We start from the raw sequence: 20,350 nt of genomic DNA, 5'->3' as shown, positions 1-20,350 counted from the left end.
GCTTGCCTTAGGTTTCTTTTTATCTCTTTAAGAGCCTGTGCCCCATGGTGCCTTTTATTGTCGCTGCACATGGAAGCAAGCCCAAAAGATCACTCTCAGAGTACCCCACAGAAACGAATCCTGTTTCAATCCTCTGTTGTAACAGGAAGTGGGGTGATTTTTCTCCTCTGTTTATTGTTACTTGCTGCATCAATCAGTGCTTCGCTGAAGACTGCGAGGGGTCTTTTCTGTTGCTGTTTAGTTTTAGAAGGAACAGTTGTGCTGAATCTGACAGATGAAAACAACTTAAGATTCTCTCTCCTGTGTCTCTGAACTACAGTATGTGGCACTGGCTCTTCACTGCTTTACAAGGACTATAATGGCTTCGTATCTGGTTAGAAACACAAGTGCTTGATAACCACATCTGCACTCTTGCAGCGAGCCTGCAAAATTACTATGGCTCAGATTTTCTGATGAGTTTTATCTTATTCCAAAGGGGTGCATCGGAGGGGAGAGGCCCACACACAACACAACTGCTTTGCACAAATTCAAACCCAGGGATACTCACAGCTTGCTCAGGTTATCTAGGCCTGTAAAGGCTCCGTTGGTATCTTCTATTGTGCCTGAGATGTCGTTGTGGTCCAGTTCCCTGGGGAGAGGACAAGAGAGAGCGCACCATCAACGTCTCATTCCTAGGCTCATCAGTTAAAACAAATGGAAGAAAGATTGAGAAGGCTACAACAAAGAGCTTCCCTTTTTCTCCTGTTAGTTACCAGAAAAAGCAGAGTCCTGCAGCAAAGCAGCACTAACCACTTGTCCTGCACTGACCCATGCTGAGATGGCGCATTCCAAAGAGAGTTTTGGCTTTTTCCTAGCTAAAACCCTGTTTCTGAGACAGCAGCAGTGGGACATAGCTGCTTTTTAACAAGTAGGGTTCAGTCCTCTTCTGATTCTGTGCACTCGAACAGAAGGAGGAAAGAATATATAAAGTCCCCCAAACTAAACTGAAAGAAACAGCTGTATTTAAATATTACTATCACGAATTGAGATAATTTTGGTTATTCCCATGTGTTGGTCTATAGAGGAAGATGATTTGGTGTATTTTCTATATGAAGCTGCATTTTTTTCTGGCAATGACCTTGAAAGCGCAACAAGGGAAATCACCATCACCCCCCCCAGGAATCTAACTCTCTGTATAACCACTTTAAGCAAAAAAGAAAGAGTAAGAATTCCTTTTTCAGAATGAGCTTCTTTTGGCTTTCAAATTGGCCATCAATTACACGAGTCAAAGAGGTCTGAAGAAAAACAAGCACCCAGAACAAACACAGAGATCCACAAAAGCTGTTTAAACAGTCTGTTTAAAAATCCTTCCCTCCCAGCTTTAATTCCAGCAAGCAATGAACACCCAGCAACACAGACAGAAATTCATCATTTCTAGTGTGAAGTACAAAGAAAGGAAGAAAAAATAAATAGGCTCTGTTGGTTTTGTTACATCACTCGGATTGAAAACCCCGCAAAACCCCACAATAAAAGTAAACTTCACCACCCAGATAACCCCTGTGAACCCTCAGCTACTCCTTTTGCACCTTTGGAAGATCATTATCAGAATGTTTCCAGTTTAAAATAGGAAGATCAAAAAAGAAGAAACAAACCCCCTGCATTTTGCACCATGCCAGACATGGGCATCATAGAGTAGCTTCTGGGCTGTGCAGCACCAATACACAGTAACCCACGAGAGAATAGAAAAGGAAGAACTCCCCCAGTTTCAGCATTGGCAGAGATGGGGCTCAGATTCCTGCTCTCGGTACCTAAGCTACTGCAGACTCTGCTTGTTTCCCAGCTTTGGTGTGAGAACTATAGATGTGAAAGGAGATGGCCAAAAGCCACAATTCCTGCATCTCAGCTGGCTTCAGCGTGAGACCTGACTCTCATGTTCCTGGGGAATGCTGGTCTCATGGGTGTCAGCGTGATCTATGCCAAAGGAATGGATAAAACTCAACATCCCCATGGGGTATGGGTGCACATAATGCTGTGGTGGCCTAAGAGACAAGTCCAGGAGAGACTCTTTGATGTGCTGACATTTTCAGCACCATCTGAGCGGGGCAGGAGCAAATGCATCCTCTTGGAGCTAAGTTTCTGCATTTCCCCTGTGGTTGTCAAGCCAATGACTGTTGTTCTGTTTGTTTTACAGGCGCAAATCTCTTCTCAGACTTTTCTCCTCTTCAGTTCCACCATGGGCTACTGGTCTTTGGGCCAACAAACGCTTTCCCATGGCAGGAACAGACAAGTGGGAACAGGCTGTAGAAGCTCCCTGACACACACTTTTATTAATTGACTGCCACACATTGTCTTTTCTTGAGAAAGGAAAAGAAAATGGGATTGCTTGTTCATCCAGAGGCAACTCAAAGGTTTAGTGTTCGAAAGGAGGAATAAAAACCTTTTTAACAAATGAGTGAAAATAGAGAGAAGAGAAAAAAAGAGTGGGGTATTTTGGCCTGGTTCTCTTTGTATTCAAACTCCTCTCCCAGCCCCTGTTGCCAATTTCCTATTCTTTCTGGCTGGCTGAGCTTGAATGCTCACAGCCTTGTTAATCATTGTGCTGCGAGGTCTCCGGGCCTGACCTCTATTTGAATAGCTCCACATTTCAGCAGTTTCACACCCACCAAAGGATCCCCAACAATAGCCCATAATTAAAGCATGCTCGGGTCTTTTTCACCAGGTGCAGGACCCAATAGGCCTTTCTCTTTATTAAATTAGAGCTCGCTCACACACTCCCCTCCTCTCCGCCTCCCCCCTCTGCCCTAGACATGAAAGAGTCTCCACATTCACTGCAGAGCAAAGAGAACTACCAGCTCCCCTTCCCCTCCATTTTTCTTTGGAAACCTTTAGTTCCGGTCTTGACAGCTGCCTCAGAGAGGTCCCTTTCTGAATGCCCAGTGCCTGAAAGGCTTTGGCTTCAGTTTAAGAAAAGGGGGGGTGGGGAATAAAAAGCAAACAAAACCCAAACTCACTTTTCAGTCACTTCCTTCACTGTGGACTTCAATAAAGGAAAGAGTAAGATGCAAAATGTTCTGCAAAGAGGGGAGACCTCTCTGTTCCCATTTCCTTTTAATCACTCAGGCCACAATGGGCTTCTGAAAAGGAATAGAAGTATTGGGGTTTCTTTTCTCTTTTGAAGAAAGAATTGAATCAGGCTGAACTCAGCCAGCCTGGGAGCGCGGATGGTGCCGTAACACAAGACTGTGAGAACTTTGAGGTGTGCCAGTTGAAGGTGCTGAGCTCACAGCCCCTGGAGGACAGCAGCCATCAGCTCAGCAGCTACAAACAGGGGGGAATGAGGCAACACAGCTGCAGGAATGGACAATTATTAGAATCAGACTCCCCATCTTCTCATGTTTCTAAGGCAAGCCCAGATGTTCTTCACTCTACTGTTGGGTTTAACAGTGTGTAATAGTACAGTTCTACAGCTGCCAACCCAGAGGAGGTCAGACTGATCTAATGGTCTCTACTAGCCCTAGCATCTTAGAAGCTGGTATCCAGACTAGCAAGCTCCTTTCCAGGTATTACTTTACGTCAGTGACTTTGAAAGTCTCTAGTCAATGGCCATAGCCACTGCTGGATGGATCATCTGGCAATTCAGTATTAGGGCATATGAAACTTTTCTTTTGATACCATGGCAACTACTTTCTTGTTGTTCAGGGGTTACCATGAAAATCCGATCCACAGAACATTTCATGACCCAAGTGAGCCCAATTCTCCACCAAAGAGAAAGAAAGACAGAAAGATTACTCTCATGGTACCTGCAACAGCTTCTTGCTCCCTTGGTTGAAAAGACTGCACTGTCAGTGGTAGGAATCATTCTCTATTCCTCCTGAGCACAGAATGACCCAACCACAGAAATGGACCATAGAAATGGTCCATTTCTATGAATTCAATGAAGTTCAATTAAATAGCAAGAGAAATGCCATTGTCAGCTGAAGGTCTGAAACTTCAGGGGGTTTTGCTCAGTTGGGATAGATTCTGTCCCACAGGCACCCAAAGCGACTGCAAAGTAGAACAGTTTGGCAGAACATGAGCTGTGGAGGGAAGGTATGTGTTAGCTCACAGAGCGACTTACAGGACACGCAGGTTTTTGAGTCCCTTGAAAGCACCTTCAGCAATGTGACTGATGGAATTGTGGCTCAGTCGTAGCACGTGCAGTCCCCCAAGGTCTGCCAAGCTTCCCTCATCCAGCCTGGTTAGGTTGTTGTAAGACAGTATTCTGAGGGGAAAAAAACCAACAACAGCCCTTGTCAATCCAACCAGTATTTGCCAAACTCCTCTGCACCAAGCAGACCACAGCCACCTTACAGGAGGCAATGTGTACTGGGTGGATACATAACAGCTTGATTAGGAAATACGGCTGCACTCTGCAAATATTCCCACAAAATATCCATGAGGCAGCTCGGATAACCATGAGAAGAGGAGGCATTTTGTACCCAGCTATAGGGAAGTCTTCTACACAGGCAATAGAGGCTCCTCCAGCAGCAAATGAGAGCAATAACCTAATACACATGCTGTCAGGTATGGCAGGGACAAGCCACTCTTATGGCTAGGTTCGGGTCTGGGAGCACCAAACGTACAGGTAACACTCAGACATTAGTCCTGGTCGTGTTCAATCCTCACTCCCATTTGGACTCCCTCTGAGGCTGACAGGAAGAAGCCTCCCCACACCCTGTGAGATGCAGTGATGTCAAACAGATGGACTCTGAAGTTCACACGGGTTCTTGGCAGGCCCTAGGACTTCTGCATTCAGGAGGTGTCTTATCGTTCTGCACTTGTGCACAGCAAGTCCCGGGCATCTGGGTGTCTCCACAGCCTGCTCCACCCCAGTCAAGACCCAAAAGCTTTTCACCACAAGGCAGTTGAATGCTTCCTTTCATGCACAGGAAAGAGGCATCCCTTGTAAAAGCCGTCTTCCCTCACGCTCCCCTTTGTCAAGGGGTGTACGGCTTGCTTGAAATCATCTTCACTTACAAATGACTAATACTGGAGGGTTGGTTTTGTTCCTACTTTCCATCCCTTCCCCTTGTCTGTATTATCTCTGGGTTTTGGAGATATTTAAGTGCTTACTCCTGTTGCAGTTTGGCAACTGGTGGGAAGAAAGCTGGTTTTCTCTCGTAGCCAGGATGCAGACGAGGCTTTTTGAGATTTGACACAGAGGACAGACCCTGGGAAGCTAAAACTCACTGCAGACACTTCACACGCTATGCAACCATCTTCTATGCAAGCAGTACAGCTGCAACACTGGTGACAGTGAAGGCCAGCATGGCCCATCACATGCGGCAGCAGCAGGCAGTCACTGGTCAGTGATCTTCAGCCTGAAGCATTCACCCACAGCTCCCTCCTGCAAGTATATTCCTCCTGATCTCTGGATGTCACTGCAGCTGGGTAAGCCCTGCAGGGCTCCCGGCAGGTGAATGTGACCAGCAACAGCCTTACCTTTAAGTTCCCTGCATACTGAAGGTATAAAAAGTGGCATTCAACTACCTGCTGCTACTCACATTTTCTTAAGCTTCTCTCTTTACAAAGAACTTCTTCTCAGTGAGGGTGACGGAACACTGGAACAGGCTGCCCAGGGAGGTTGTGGAGTCTCCTTCTCTGGAGACATTCAAAACCCACCTGGACACATTCCTGTGTGACCATATCTAGGTGTTCCTGCTCTGGCAGGGGGATTGGACTAGATGATCTTTTGAGGTCCCTTCCAATCTCTAACATACTGTGATACTGTGATACTGTGGCAGCTGCATTGGATTTTTTACCTCAGTCACCTGCGAGGACAAGTCACTTCAAGAGATGTGAGGATTTGGGCTGCTAAGCTTCAAAAAGTGGAGTTATGCAGCTTTGAACAAGCACTGAAATCCCTCATTGTACAGGCAACAAGAAAAAAAGCCTCAACTGAATTCCAAACCTCTGAATTCCTCTTCTAGTACCACGTTAATGAGGCTGCTTAAAAATGGGTCTAAGGCTGGTGCAAAAGTCAGTGCAAAGCCAGAACCTAAGTCAAAACAGACAATCAGAGCACTGAGAGTCATTTACCTGGGAAATGAGCTGTCTGTCTTTTAGCTGGGTGAGTGAGCAGAGGACAAGCTTCAGAAGCATCACTGATTATGAACTTGCAGAAGCTATGGGACAAACACTTTCACTCCTAAAGAAGCTGCAGTGTTAGCTATGAGGAACTGGCATCCAGTCAAAATTACATCCTCACCTGCGATTAAACAATTTTGCTTGAATAAAAAAGTGTTCAAAAGGAATCCTAAACCTGGCTGAAGTAAAAATAGTTCCTTTTGATTCTACAGGGAACAGCTCCTGCCACAACTGGTGAAGGCATGTTCCCCTCTGTTCATTCTGACAGCACCTCAAGAGGGATGGATGGACAGCAGCAGTATTTAGAGGGCTCTCTCAATGACTGCAACCAGATGGAAGGTTTCAGGAGCTAATACACCTGACAGTGGCTCCCTTCAACATGGAAGGGTTCTGCTTCCCACCACAGGACAGGCCAGTTTGTATGTTTCCCTCCTCAGCAGTTTGGATTACCTGGGTTGAGAAGTGAGTGCTGCTTCCCCTACCTCATCATCTCTGCACCAGTGAGAAATCACGGGAACAAACAAGTAGGAACGTTTGCCTTCGCAGCCCTTTTGGCCTGGTGAGGAAGCAGGATGGCAGCACACGGAGCAGCATGCCAAAACTGAGACAGAAAGGAGTTCACCTGTTCTAAAATAGAAACCTGTTGTGCAGCTGGAGCTCCTGCTGCCAGGCAGTTCTGGACCAGGCACATCTAACACATTTCATCCCCATTGACCAAACTGTAAATATAAAGTGAAAAGAAAGACCCAGCAGCCAAGACATCATTTACCTCTGATGAAATCCTATGCTCCCACTGTGGATTTTTCCATGATGCTGATGCCCTAGCACCTGACTGGTGAATACAATCAGCCTTTTATCCTGCCCATAGCAAGGCAAAACCTCTCTTTCCTTGTTGGCTTTTACATCAGACCAGAGCCTTGGGGTCACATTTTCTGCCAGCATCTGAAGGAGAGACAACTCTTCCTTCAGATGATCACCTCCTTCCTTAGCACAGATAAGCAGGGGTCTGGCCACCCCTCTTTGAACTTTGAAGTTCATTACCTGTACAACCAAAGAGTGTTTTCTGGTAACTGAAACCCAGTAGAGCTTTAGCAATAGCGGAGGTGAGCAAGGATCTTTTAATAAGGAAAAAAATGTACACATTCAAAGAAGTGAACAGAGGCAGCCTAGATCTATCTAGTCCTTCCTTTCCTCACCCTTCAATTTCAGAGCAGATCCCTCCTACAAGTGCTCCCTGGCTGTGGGAGTTCCAGTTAGGAGTATCTGATGGCTCCCTGCAGCTTTACCCTAAAGGCAACACCTGCAAGAGCTTGTACTATTTTGCAGGGATCAGTGCTAACACCCACCTAATCGCCTTCCGAATCTCAGCCCATGTCGTCTCTGGCCTCACACTCCAGCACAATCCTGTTTGTCAGGCTGAGCATGCCCCCATGGCTCCTACCACCTCACACTAGCAGGCATTTTCCACATCCACCCCATCCTGCACCAGGCCAGGTGAGTGCTGCACTGGGTTTCTGCAGTTACTGCAGAGGATGGCCTCTAAGCCAGGACAGCTCACTGTTAGCACTGCTTGTTGGTAAATGATCCCAATCCATACCTGACAAATGCAGAATGTCAGCAAGACAGTCAACCTCTAACCTAAACCTTGAGGGTTTGCAAAGACAGTGTCAGGTAGTAAAGACAAGCATGGGTCTCTCTAAGCAGCTCTGACATAAGCTCTGCAAGATGCAGATGGGGCTTACCCATCCCATCTGAACCTAGGCTGAAATAAAGCTTCAACACAGGCACCAGATAGCAGGTGCCCAAGAAAGCTCCCATAACTATGCTACTAATACAGTAGTCATCTGAATTTGGTATTCCAGGGATACAACTGCAAGTGCTTTATGAAAGAAGATTCTCCCTTTATGATGCTTTAGATTCAAGCAGACCACAGGCATAGCATAGTGCTGATTCTGATCTGCTGCCTTTAGGATTTCTCTATTGACACTGCCCTAACCTAGTAAAACATCACTCGAGGATCTGCATGTGGAGGAACAGTTCTCCCTAGTCTACAGCACTGTGCCAAGTAAAGGAGCCCTTTAGGCACAGGCAGTTTCACAGCAATTTGGAAAATGAGGCAATTAAACAAGCACATATGTATTTAACTAAAGGGAAAAAAACATACTTTCTTGTGCCCCCAAAAATCACCTGCCTGGCTAACAAATGAATTCTACAGCTTCTAAACTTAGAGGAATAACATGTGCCATGTCCACCTATCTCTGAATCCACATCCCAAAGGACTAGGGACTCCCAGCTGGGTAGGCAGATACCGGCCTTCAAGCCTGAGTCCGAACTGAGGCCTCTGAAAGCAGGAAGCTGTTTTACTGTACTGCCTTTTGGTGGATAGGACAACCCCTAACAATGTTTAACAAGAGATTTCTGAGCACCAAGCAGAATGAATTACAGTCCAGTTAACCACATGTGTCAAGTTCTCCGAAGAAAAAAGTGAATCTTTCCACAGGCCCACCAAGGGGATGACAGCTACTTCTGTAAATACTGCAAGCATCCATGTGTGCCTCTTCAAAAAGGCATTAAGCAGTGCCACAGACCCAAAAGACACCCTTGCTGTGCTGTCCTCAGCAGCGAGGCTTTCTTTCATTTATCAAAGAGACTGTATTCACAGCTGGAAATCTCAGGAGAGCAAAGTCAATGGATTTACTTTTCAACAACTGAGCCTTACAGGAAGGGTAAAGTGTAAACAGGAGAAACAAGAAGAACTGCCTTAAAGGGCCAAATCTCTGCTGGTTAAAACCATGATTGCTCTTTGTAAATACAGAGGATAAAGCAAAGCCTCCTTCAGGCTGCACCGTCATTATATGGCAGGCTGTGCATGTCTTGTAACTAGCTAGTTAGAAAGCGTTGGCAAGTGCCAGCTCACAAGCTCTCCAGGTCTTTTGGCACTGTATACTTTTAGTGGGTTCTAGTCTTTGTTGCTGGTGCAAACCTATTTTAATCAGGTCCTCTGAAGGTCACAGCACCATGAATAGTAAGGGCATCACTTAACAGGCCGCAGCTCCTGCATTTCTACAGGTTGATACTGTGAGAGCTGTAAGCCATATGATTGGGAAAAATCCTATTTCCCCTTTCCTACCAATGTTATACTAGCATCACACTCTGCCCAACCAACCACAACAGAAACCAACTTACAGCTCGTGCAGCTTCTGACAGAAGCTCCATCCATCGGGGTTGATGCGGGATATGGAGTTGTTACTGAGGTGAAGCTGGTGCAGAGATGAAAGGCCATAGAGAGAGCCACTGTTTACTTCTGTCAGGCTGTTATACTCCAGGTGGCTGCAGAGACAAAACCCAAAAGGAACTGACACGTAAGCACTGGTCAAATACTGAAGAATTTCCAACAAGGACTGGAATTTTAGCTATTCCCACGCACCTTTCTACAAATCCATGTGGATATGTGCGTGTGTGAGCAACTCTTGTGCAAACGAAGAAGAGAAATTCAAGGAAAACACAAAGAAAATGCCCAGAATGAGCTGGGGCTGCAGAGGTACATTCCACTGCAAGTAAACTGTGCTTAAAGCATCCCATTCAGGTTTGTATTTGCGGAGTCTCAGTTGTGTGACAGCAGCATCCAGAAACATGCTGCCTTGATCACTTGTGACCACACAAACACACTTGAAAGTCACTCATGTTGGAAGTTGGAAGCATTTCTCTGCAATGACTGTTCAATTTGTTCTCTCATATGGAAAGAACACATCACTGAGATAGACCAGCTTGGTTTGTGGGTATCCCAAGAGGCAGAATAATCAGGTCTGCAACACAGAGTTTCCACGTACCACTCCAAATTTGCAGAAGCCACGTGAACTTTTATTTAAAGACCAGTTGAGATCCTACTGAATGTTCAAAGCAAAGAACTAATGCCACAGCTTGAAAAACAGAACTCTTTTATTGAACCTGGTAAAGCAATGAGCTTTAGTAAAATGGGGGTTAATGAAACAGAAGCTGCTGTCAGAGCTCTGTGCATGCAGGCCATAGAAAGAAGCACAAGTGTTCTCTGATAAGAGAAGGCCATGATAAGAGAGGTCGAGGCTGATTAAGGGAAAAAAGCCCATTTCCCCAACTTACAGAACTTGCATCTTGGCTAGACCCCAGAAAGCCCCATCAGTCAACTTGCTTATGTTGTTGCGCTGGAGTTTCAGGACTTCCAAGCTGTCCAGTCCCTGGAACGTCAGGCCTTCAATCAGGCGGATGCGATTCCGGTTCAGCTCCCTAAAATCACCAGGGCCATACAAGTTTATTAAATCCCAGCTCTTTCTCACAAAAGCATCTGTGCAGCATACAATGGGGACAGCAATGCCAACAGCTCCTCTGTCAGCAGTTCCCAGGAGACAGCAGAAGCACACAGGAAACTTTCAATTCCAGAGCTAGGCAGGGAAGTCAGCTGGGTGTGATCCCTTAAACAAACTCGCCCTGGGACAGACTTGCACTATAGAGAAATCACACAGTGCAGCAATCCCTCTTCATCCCTCCTCTCTGTGCATTTCTTTTAAGCCATTTATCCTTTTCATCAATGAAAATGATGAATTCACTTCATCTTCTCTCAGGCAGAGACACCGTTAGAACCACACAGTTAAACATCAGCATTATTTCCCTTACAAACACGGGACTTGTAATTGCCCGGTAAAAAAGTGCTCTGAAACAAGCCGGTGTCCTAAGAACTGTGAGCCCAAGAGGAAATGTTATGGCTAAGTTTGAAAGGAAAGCTTTCAGTTCCCCTCAAAGATTTCACGTTTTTCCTATTATAAGAAAAAAAGAGTGAAACAAGTTGTTTCCAATAACAAGACAGTCTTAGTATTTTGTATATACCAAGACCTCCAGTTTGGTTCATTAAATTTCATTTCTTTCCTCCCTGGGTGAGGATGGGGTCCTATTTGGGAATACCTTTTGTCTGAATAGCAGTGTGAACAACTTCACAACACCTTTACCAACTGTATCAAAGAATCCTATGGATTGCTAGACCCAGACAGACCAGTTCCCTAAATTCAGTGGAAAACTTAACACAATGCGCTAAAAGCCAAAGACAGAGCTTTTAAACCAGATACCTTTCTGCACATACAAGACTAACCTAAGGGTGGTTCCCTATTCAGTGTTTATGTGGAAGAAGACAGTGGAGGTTACAACATCAGAAGTTGTATTGGAAAAGATGAGGAAGCTGTAGAAACTTTAAGCTTGCTTCCTAACTGCCTAAAAAAAACCAATGTTGAACTTGCCCTCGAGTGTAATTAAAGTCAAGTAAGTGATTAAAATCTTACAGGCCTAGAGACTCCTGCCTTACTGCACGCACTTCCTAGGCTATAGCTAACTATGCTTTGCCAGGAAACATGAATTCTACAACACACCAAGTCTGTATAGCTTGCATTTCATTCATGTTTCAGGGTTAAACAACAAGCTGTGAGGCTGTCTTTAAGAATGCCAATTACTCCAACTTTCAGTGAAAACTATGATCCTAAGCAGATTGAGTTGACTCTCATTTTGCACATGATGCAGTGGGTTACAAGCTCTCAGTCAATGGACAGTAACTTCCAACTGAGAGGCAACAGACTTTTAAGATGCATATGCTATTGTGTCACACTGTGCAATCCAAAACTAGCTATAAATCCTACATATATGCAAGCATAAATGCACACTTACTCCTTAGGCACGCCTTGACTTAAGGATTTGTCTCTCAGTCAAGAGGTTGCCATTTAGAAGCACAAGTTCCAGCAGCTTTTGTGGACTTTGTTAACAGAGAGAGGTTGACCTTTTCCCTATCAAATTTGAAGGATAAACTGCAACATGCCTCAGGCTGGGCCCATTTCTCCACCAGGAGCAGAAGGGAAAAGCTAAACCCATTAGTGCTATTTTACACATAAAGCATATTTATAGCTGCAGATGTCTATGTATCCCCATGCAGCTCCTGCCATATGGACCACAGGCAGGACAACAACAATGCGTGTTAACTCATCTAGAGTGCTGTTTTCTCTGCCCAAATATATCACAGTTTAACAACCCTCCATCACTGAATTTTTACCACCACATAAAAATACGTGTGGTCTTAAACTAACACAGTAGCTGAGCTCTGTCACACGCAATACAAACATCTTCCAAACCTCTCTTGTGCCACAGACACCAGCAGCTTTCAAGAGAATGGGTTTGTCTTACACTGTTTAGTGCACGAGATGCTGATGTCTGCTGCAGCATCCCTCCCTTCATCACTGATCAGAAGAACAGCCTGAAAAACCAGTATTTACAAGACAAAAAGGACCCTCTCCTAACATGTTGCACTAGGTGCTGCCAGAGGACTACTGCATAGTGTATTCTAAGTTTTATAGATAGCAGGTGAGGAAGGGTGATATTTGCTGTGTATATCCTCAGGGATATTTTCTCTCCATAAAGTGTGCCTGAGCTTAATTACAGTGGGCATTTCTACTCACAGTTGTATTAGCCTGGGTAGCCTGAACGCCTTGACAGGAAGCTGAGTGATCCTGTTTTTACTCAGACGAAGTGTTAGCAGGGACCGTGACAGACTATCAAAAGCACCAGGCTCCAGGGTGCTGATTCTGTTGCTCCCCAGGTACCTGCAATAAATCACAGGAGAAAAATCAACAGTTCAGTCAGAAATCTCCTTTTATCAGCATTTAGTTGGTCTCCAGACAGGCTGGTGAAATCAGAGGGGGCTTCAGATCACTTGGATTTCTGGCTGCACAAAGAGCACAGTGCCCTTCCAATGTGACAGAGAAGTGCTGTGCACTTCCCAAGAGCTCCTTGATACTCTCTTATTTCAGCAAGGCAATCGGGAGTGGAAGCCAGAAACTGGAGAATACTCCAGTGCAGGATGGCTCTATTCATTCTGCATTTTCCCCCCAGCATCTGCCCCAGGGCTCTTTCTTACTTAGCCTTAGCCACAGAGGCTGCTTTTACAGGACAACAGGAAAACGTCAGTCACAACACGAAAATGTCAGTCACAACACCATTCTCTGTATCCTCTTACAACCAGGGGCAGAAATTTAGGTGCAAACTTTAATGCAAGCAGATTATCTGTTTGCACCTCTGCAAAGGTGCCTAAACCAGATTATTTTATGTTTCCCTGAATAAGGAAGGTGTTACTCTGCTTAACGCCCAGTTCTCCTCAAATAACCAATGAGAGATTCCTGGTTTACATTCAGCAGTCACTTTGATGATGAAATAGTCATTCCCCCTTCCCTCCTCCCCTAAGATCCTCCAGAGCATCTGATCTGAGAAACAGCATATGCACTTCTCACTGGGACAGAGACATAATAGGCCTGCTGAAAACAGTTCTTCTGGCTTCTAGGTGTGAAGACAACCACACCTGAAGGATGCAGGATACCTTTTCTATGTTGCACCATTGCCATGCAACATAATGAATAATAATCTGTATTCTTTACAGATCCATCAGAAACCAAAAAGACAGAGCTTAAAAAACAACCTGAGAGTAGGGCAAAGTGCTGCCTTCTAGTTGTTCTTTGCACTTAGAAACCTGAGGAACAACCCCATACTTCGTATGTGCATTCCCTCTCTTTTTAAAGGTTTGAGGCCCTTTCCTGTGCTGAGGTAACTCAACAAAAGCCGTTCCCAACAAGAAAAACTCACAGCTCCTTTATGTGAAGTCCCTGCGGAAAGCAGCCGTTTCGGATTTCTGTGATGTCATTGAAACTCAGGTCCAACGTTTCCAGGGAAACATAGGGCTTCAGCTGACTTGCTTCAATGCTGCGGATCCTGTTGTGATGCCTGAAACAGACCGGAGGAGAAACGGAGACAAGTTAGTTCTCTTAGAGAAACAGGAAGAATACTCGAGGTTGCAGCAGGCTCAGAGGCCAGCCCCTGAGTTCGTACACTCAGAGTTACGGTGCTTCTTCAATGGCTGTCCAAGGAGAAACCCACACCAGAGGGATCTTCCCTAATCCCCATGCTGCTCCTATGGTTAGAGAGACTAGCTCACAGATATTTGCAAGCCTCCAGACACTTCTGTTATAGCACAAGACCTTTTTCTTCTACAGAACTACTGACTCCATCAGTTTTAATATCAGAATCCCACAAAACTGCGCTTCCAGAACAGATTTGTTATATGCAGGGCTGGATCATAAACCCACAGGCAAGGAGTGCTCATCAATGGTTTAAGCAACCTGCCAATGTTATACACAGAGAATGGGATTTTCCAAGCGGGAAACAGTTGAGTAAATATGATCTCAGCAAGTTATAAAATATTGTTTCCTTACTTCCTATGGATCCTTCCGAAAGCTCACAGCTTTAGACTATGTTACAAGTGGTTGCAATGCACAGAAACACTGTAAGAGGGCTTACAAATGATTCCTCATCTTTTGCTAGTTTTGTTACCATAGGAAAACTCCAGAGTGCCAATGCTGTGCCCAAGCACCAAGCTCAGACCCTCTAACAATCGCCTGTGTTTGCTGCCTTACCAGCCCCAGCCTGAAGGATTCAGCCTAATGATTTTCCTTAGAGAAGGTACCACAAGCTGCCCTGAGGGTTTCCACAGCCATCAAACAGTCAAGTACCTCTAGACCCTACCTGTACTCAACAAGGTCTAAGTCAGAAAACCCTGAGTCCTTTCCTCTGACTCCTTTCTGGACTGAATCAGTCGAGAGAACAGTAATCAACTAGAAAAATACATTGTGCATTAGTCACAAGGACTAGAGCACATGCCTGGTGTGAATCTAGACCAGTCACTGATATTACTGGCAAGGCTGTGAGTGAGGCACTCCAAACAGGGATGCTCACCAGACACTTGAGAACTTGCTGAATAATAACAGATAGTAGAGAGAGCTCAGACAAGAACTGTGCCTTAATCCGGCTGGCTACCTACTGAGAAGACAGAAGAGAAGACAGCAGCCAGTGAAAGCACTCTTGAATGCAAACCAGGACATCCCAGCTCTCATGACAAAGCTCTCTGAAACTGATGGATGAGCTGACCACAGCCTTCCAGGCACTGAAGCTGCTGTCTTCTGCAGTCTCACTCCCATTTCAAGCTCTCCCAGAGGTTCAGACAAGCCTCCTGTGAAGAAAACCCCTCCCCTCAAAATACCAACAGCACATGGCAAGGGACCTGCTCCCCACACTGTGATCTGCTCCTTTACCCTCTCTGTAATTAAAACCAGATTGTTTCACCACCACATTTGCTGGCATCTGTAACAGGAAAAGGGTAAAAACTGCATCTCCAGAACAATTTGCTTTCTGGAGACTCACCCTTTAAACAGCCAGCACACCATCCTCACTTACACGGGCGAGGCATTCACAGAAACACTGCTTCGATTAAAGAGTTTAAATGCTACTTCATTAATTCATCATAGGCTCATAAAAGGACAAATTTTACACCACTATAGCAATATGCTGCTAATACGATCCAAAAGGTACCAAATTAAAGGGAAGTCATAACTTATGTCCCCAAACTCGTTATTCCATGGGGCAAACAGGTCTCTACAACCACTAACTGCATAAAAGGCGACGATATGACTACTATCCGAATGACCAATATTCATTTACAGCTAGGAATGAAAACTGAATTTTCACATCCATGCACATAATAGGACTGAGGACCAGTGAATTTAACTCTTACATTACTCTCACTTGAATTTAACTCTAATTTTACTCTCACAAGTAAGAGTAAAATACAGGGAAATTCACCCAGAATTTCATGACCTCCATAAACTCAACACATGGACAAGGGGATTCCCTTTCCCCAAGGCCTAGTTTCTTCTGCAATGAACTTGATTGGTAGCATCAGCAAGTTCTAAAGTTCTAATCTCTTTCCTCTCCAAAAGAATTGAATCTGTGTATGTGTGACCCTGATTCAGGAAAACAGCTCCACAGACATAAGTGGAAACAAACCCCAAGCATGTTTTCTGGAGCTCTCCTGAAGCAGGGGCTGCGAGTTAAACTCTGATCTCATCTAGCCTGTGATGGCGGAGATGAATCTGGCTGTAAATTAAAAGGAAATGAACGTTTCTACACATGAATGTGGAGAATCTATAGATTACCTGACAATGCCTGTGCAAGCGAACTGAGAGCATAGAGTGCATTTGGACATGAAGCGCTCTTCAGAAGCCAATGTTATTTTTTAGAGTATTAATATTTCTGTGCTTTAGTTGGTCAATGTATATCCAACCTGCCAGATCTCCCCGCTGTTCCAGAAGAAAGGAAGGAAAGGACAGGAAAGAACTCTTGTTTGAGCTATATTCACAGTTTCCAGGTGATTTCTGTCCATTTGCCTTGATTTCCACGTGCTACAGTTGGCAGATTAGATGGATGCATTGTTTCATACAGGAAAGAAACAGGCTCCTTTCTCTCCCTCTCTCTGTCTCCTTCAAACATGGGCCAACTCCAAATGGAACTCTCAGCTCCAAACACCATTCCCAGCCAGTCCCAGCTGGGGAATGTCAGACAGTTCACTGCAAAGCACTGCACCCTCTCAAGCACTGCACTTCAAACAAAATCAGCCTGGCTGACTTTTCCTATATACAGCATGCGATATGAACGCAACATCATCCAAACCTTTTACTAGCTTGATTACATTTTATTTTTCATTCTTTGCAGTAACAGCTGAAATGGGATTTAACCCTTCCTGTTGTGACCTGGAACCTTCCAGCTCGCCTGCCTTTGTGCCCAGTCTCATTGCAAGGGTGTTCTACAGAAAAGACCAGTGACGTTCTGCCTTTGCCTCTCCCCTTTAGCAGTGACTGGAAAAGGGCTGGATTTTTCCCAACCAGCTCCTTAGTTTACACTTTGTTGGCTTCAAAGGTGGCAGATCAGATTTTAGGACCAATTGCTGAAACCAGGCTTTAAAGCACCAATTATTGGTGCTTCCACAACCAATTTGGCTCCTGGTGTCTCTTCCCCTCCCCTCTCCTTAGGTATCACAGACTGGAAACAGCTTCCCCCATCTCACTTCAACCAGTGTTACCTCAAGAGTATACGATGACAGGGTTTCAATGCAAGATTGTGCAATTAGAGCCTGGAGCAGGAGCCAAGTCTCTTGGTTTCTATTCCCAGCTCTGGCACTGACTCATCTGCCTTGGGCAAGTTTCTTAACCCCTCTCTACCTCTAGTTTACCAACTGTATATGGGAATGCACTACAGGATTAGGAAGATGCAGGACTGCCTTCACTGAGGACTACGAATCTGGAGTGAAAACAGTCCAAGTGACAAAGAAATCACAGCAACCAGGGAGCCCATCACAGTCCATTTGGATTTGCTCATGAATATGGAAGGATCTGGCAATGAGAGTTGAACTTCACAGTGCATACCCAACCTCGTTCCCAGAGCCACCTCATACTGTAACATCTTAGAGACAAACCAAGGTAACTCAAAGTCAGCAATGGATTACTGCCATACTCTGAGGTGCGTATGTATGGCGCTTGTCGAGGAACTGCTTCGCCTTCATGTCAGCACTAACTACAGAAGGAGAGAGAAGAGCTGAAGGAAGCTGCCTGCCCTCCAGCCACCACTGCTTAACCCTCCTGCACCAGGGTTCAACACCCCCAGGTAGCACAGCCTCTCAGCACCGCTCTTGAACAGACTCCTCAGGATTACAGGAGATTGGGATTAACCTCAGCCAGCCCCACGAGGACCACATCAGGAAGCTCTGCCGTGAGACAGAAAAACAAGCAGAATGTTCCAGTGAAGCCAAAGCGTGTTTGGGTTTGCTCTGAGTCGGGAGGGAGCCGAACAGGATGGCAGGAAAACAACAGGTGGCACAAAGTCAAAAGCTTTCAGCATTTCCAGGAATCTCGGCTTGTATTTTAGAGGTAAAGTTACACTTTAATCCCCGTGGGTTTCCCCATTCGAAGAGTCTTTGTGACTATTTGTTTGATAAACAGGCTGTGAAACATTTTCCACTAGACCTAATAGGAGAAGAATTCACCTTCCTCTTTGCAGCAAGCCTGTCCTTTGGAGAGCACTAATCAGTGTTAACACAGACCATGGCTTCAAACTCCTCGTGTGAAATCTCTGCAGAGAGCAGCACAAACACGCTCCTCCTTTTGTTGTTCAAGCCACATTCACTTCCCTTCAGCAGCTGCCCCTCAGAAAGCTGACAGTGGAAAATCAAAGCAAGCAGACCCTCAGATGGGAATGTGCGAGGGGGCTTTGGTTGGGCTGATTTAAATACAATCAGCACAAAACCTCCTGGTTTAGACAAAGCTTGAACTAAAGCTGCCTTGACTGCCAGCAGTCTGCGGCGCAAGTGTTTGGTGTGAAGTGAGGGTAAAGGCAGGGAGAAGTCACATGCCTGGCCTTCATGTCGTGTCAGCTTACAGGTCTGGCTGGGCTCACACAAGAAAGAAAGAGGCAAGCTGTAATGCAGCAAACCTATTAAATCAACACCTGTTAGAGGCATCAGGAATAAAATCAAGCTTCAAAAGAGAGGTTTCACACTTCGGGTAGGGTTCTATTCATATGCCAGCACATTTTCAGCATTAGCATACAAGAGAGATCACAAGACTAGAAACAGAGATTAAAAAGTTCAGGCTTTGGTTAATATTTCCATACAGGGAAAGTATCAGAGAAACTAAATGCTGGAGCCAGAAAGAGTTATGGGGTTTGCTGCTGAAGGAGAGGTAAGGTTTGGTGTCAGATGCAGGCTATGCAAAAGGAGGGAGATCAAAGGCACTGTAACAGGAGATGGATCACATACACTGTGACTAAGCCATGCCTGGAATTACCTGCCCTCCTCCTCCTTCACCTTCTCAGTTCAGAGAAGATGGGATCTAACGCTGATCCTCCTAGAAATGCTAAAGAAGATTCAGGGCACGGGTTCCTGAACTCTCAACCTTAAATGATCTACTAGCTGATTTTAGCCCATCACTCACTACACACACACGCAAAAATGATAAAAGACTGTTCTATCCTTGAATAGAACACAACATCTGAGCAATTTTCCTGACAAGGATGAAGAGGAGTTGACAATGTGGAAGATGTGTTTGTTTTTACAAAATGTTTGTCTGTTCTGGTCACCTTATTACAGTCAATAACTGAAGATCTGTCCCAAGTCATCCTTATTAATGTAAGAAAAAAGCCAAGATGAGAATGACATTAGGACCTGGACATCAGCTTTGACTCAAAGATCGTACAGTTTATCACAGTATCACAGTATGCTAGAGATTGGAAGGGACCTCAAAAGATCATCTAGTCCAATCCCCCTGCCGGAGCAGGAACACCTAGATAAGATTACACAGGAATGTGTCCAGGTGGGTTTTGAATTATCAATACAGACTTATTTATATTACTTTCATATTTTACTTGTAGAAAAAAGGACTTTTATTCCAGAAAAGTTCCTCTTCTGTACTACAACTTGTGAAAGATCTGCCTTGGAATAGTAAAGCAGATGGCTGCAGCAGCAGATGAAGTAAACATGCAGATGACATCCTGGAAATCCATGGCACAACATCCTCTGCTACTTTGCATGAGACCTTCCCCGAAAGACTGAAGTGCCCAGAATCCGTAAGCTCTCACACTTCCCAACTGCTCTGGGAAAGCCTCACTAGCTGCCTGACACTCGGCATTGTCATGTCAGCCTTGCCAGGATAATCCGTGAGGCTCAAGATTTCATGCCATGACAAGAATATACATTTTTTGTCCAACACAACATGTATTTGCTTATGGGAGCAGCCCCACTGCCCTTGCAGAGTAAGGCTGCATGGGTTATCACTTGGGCAGGAAGCAAGGGTGCATGGAAGCAGCCCACACTTCTCTCAGATGCTCTGAATCACTCTTTTTCCCCAAGGAGTCCTGGTGGATTCCCAGGCTGCCACAGATAAAGCTCTGTTTGTTCAGGTGCAGGCTGCATGCACAAGAGCAGAGCAGTGACAGGCACTGCAGTTTAGGGTCAGGCACAAAAAAGACTCCAACAAAAACCACCCACATACCACCAGAAAACCCCAACATTGCATGATTTTTACAGGCATCCTCACATTTTCTTAATAGTTTGCATGCTCTGCCTTAGGCTGTATATCAGGGACTTCCCTCTCCCTAGCACTCCTTCGGAAAAAGGTCCTTCTAAGATGCAGAGAACAAAATCCATGACCATTTTACACTGTTTTTCACTTAAAGCCATCATATCTAAGCATAAAGCAAGAAGAAGCTGATGGAGCTATTCCAACTATCACACACTATGGCAGAAAGTCTACAGACATTTCTCCATTTGCTGTACATCAGCTTCAAAACAGATCTATTTCAGGGG

At 45.1% G+C, this 20,350-nt stretch overlaps 1 protein-coding gene across 4 annotated transcripts in view; it reads right to left on the bottom strand.

Annotated features, from left to right (window-relative positions):
- Positions 1-20,350, bottom strand: part of LRIG1 (leucine rich repeats and immunoglobulin like domains 1) — a 91,246-nt gene that overhangs the window by 18,204 nt on the left and 52,692 nt on the right. For all 4 annotated transcript variants that reach the window (XR_013957676.1, XM_080625709.1, XM_080625710.1 and 1 more), the window contains exons 4-9: positions 13,750-13,887; positions 12,573-12,716; positions 10,225-10,368; positions 9,292-9,435; positions 4,097-4,240; positions 548-628 (exon numbers count right to left, since the gene is read on the bottom strand). Coding sequence is in view for 3 of the 4 variants with exons in the window: in XM_080625709.1 (XP_080481835.1) it covers positions 548-628; positions 4,097-4,240; positions 9,292-9,435; positions 10,225-10,368; positions 12,573-12,716; positions 13,750-13,887 (795 nt within the window). In the remaining variant the exon portion in view is untranslated. The remainder of the gene's footprint in view (positions 1-547; positions 629-4,096; positions 4,241-9,291; positions 9,436-10,224; positions 10,369-12,572; positions 12,717-13,749; positions 13,888-20,350) is intronic.

The sequence above is a fragment of the Psittacula echo genome, assembly GCF_963264785.1.
Source record: "Psittacula echo genome assembly, chromosome: 9".
Lineage (NCBI taxonomy): Eukaryota > Metazoa > Chordata > Aves > Psittaciformes > Psittacidae > Psittacula > Psittacula echo.
The sequence above is the reverse complement of the archived record's forward strand: the minus strand, read 5'-3'. Positions and strand labels throughout refer to the sequence as shown.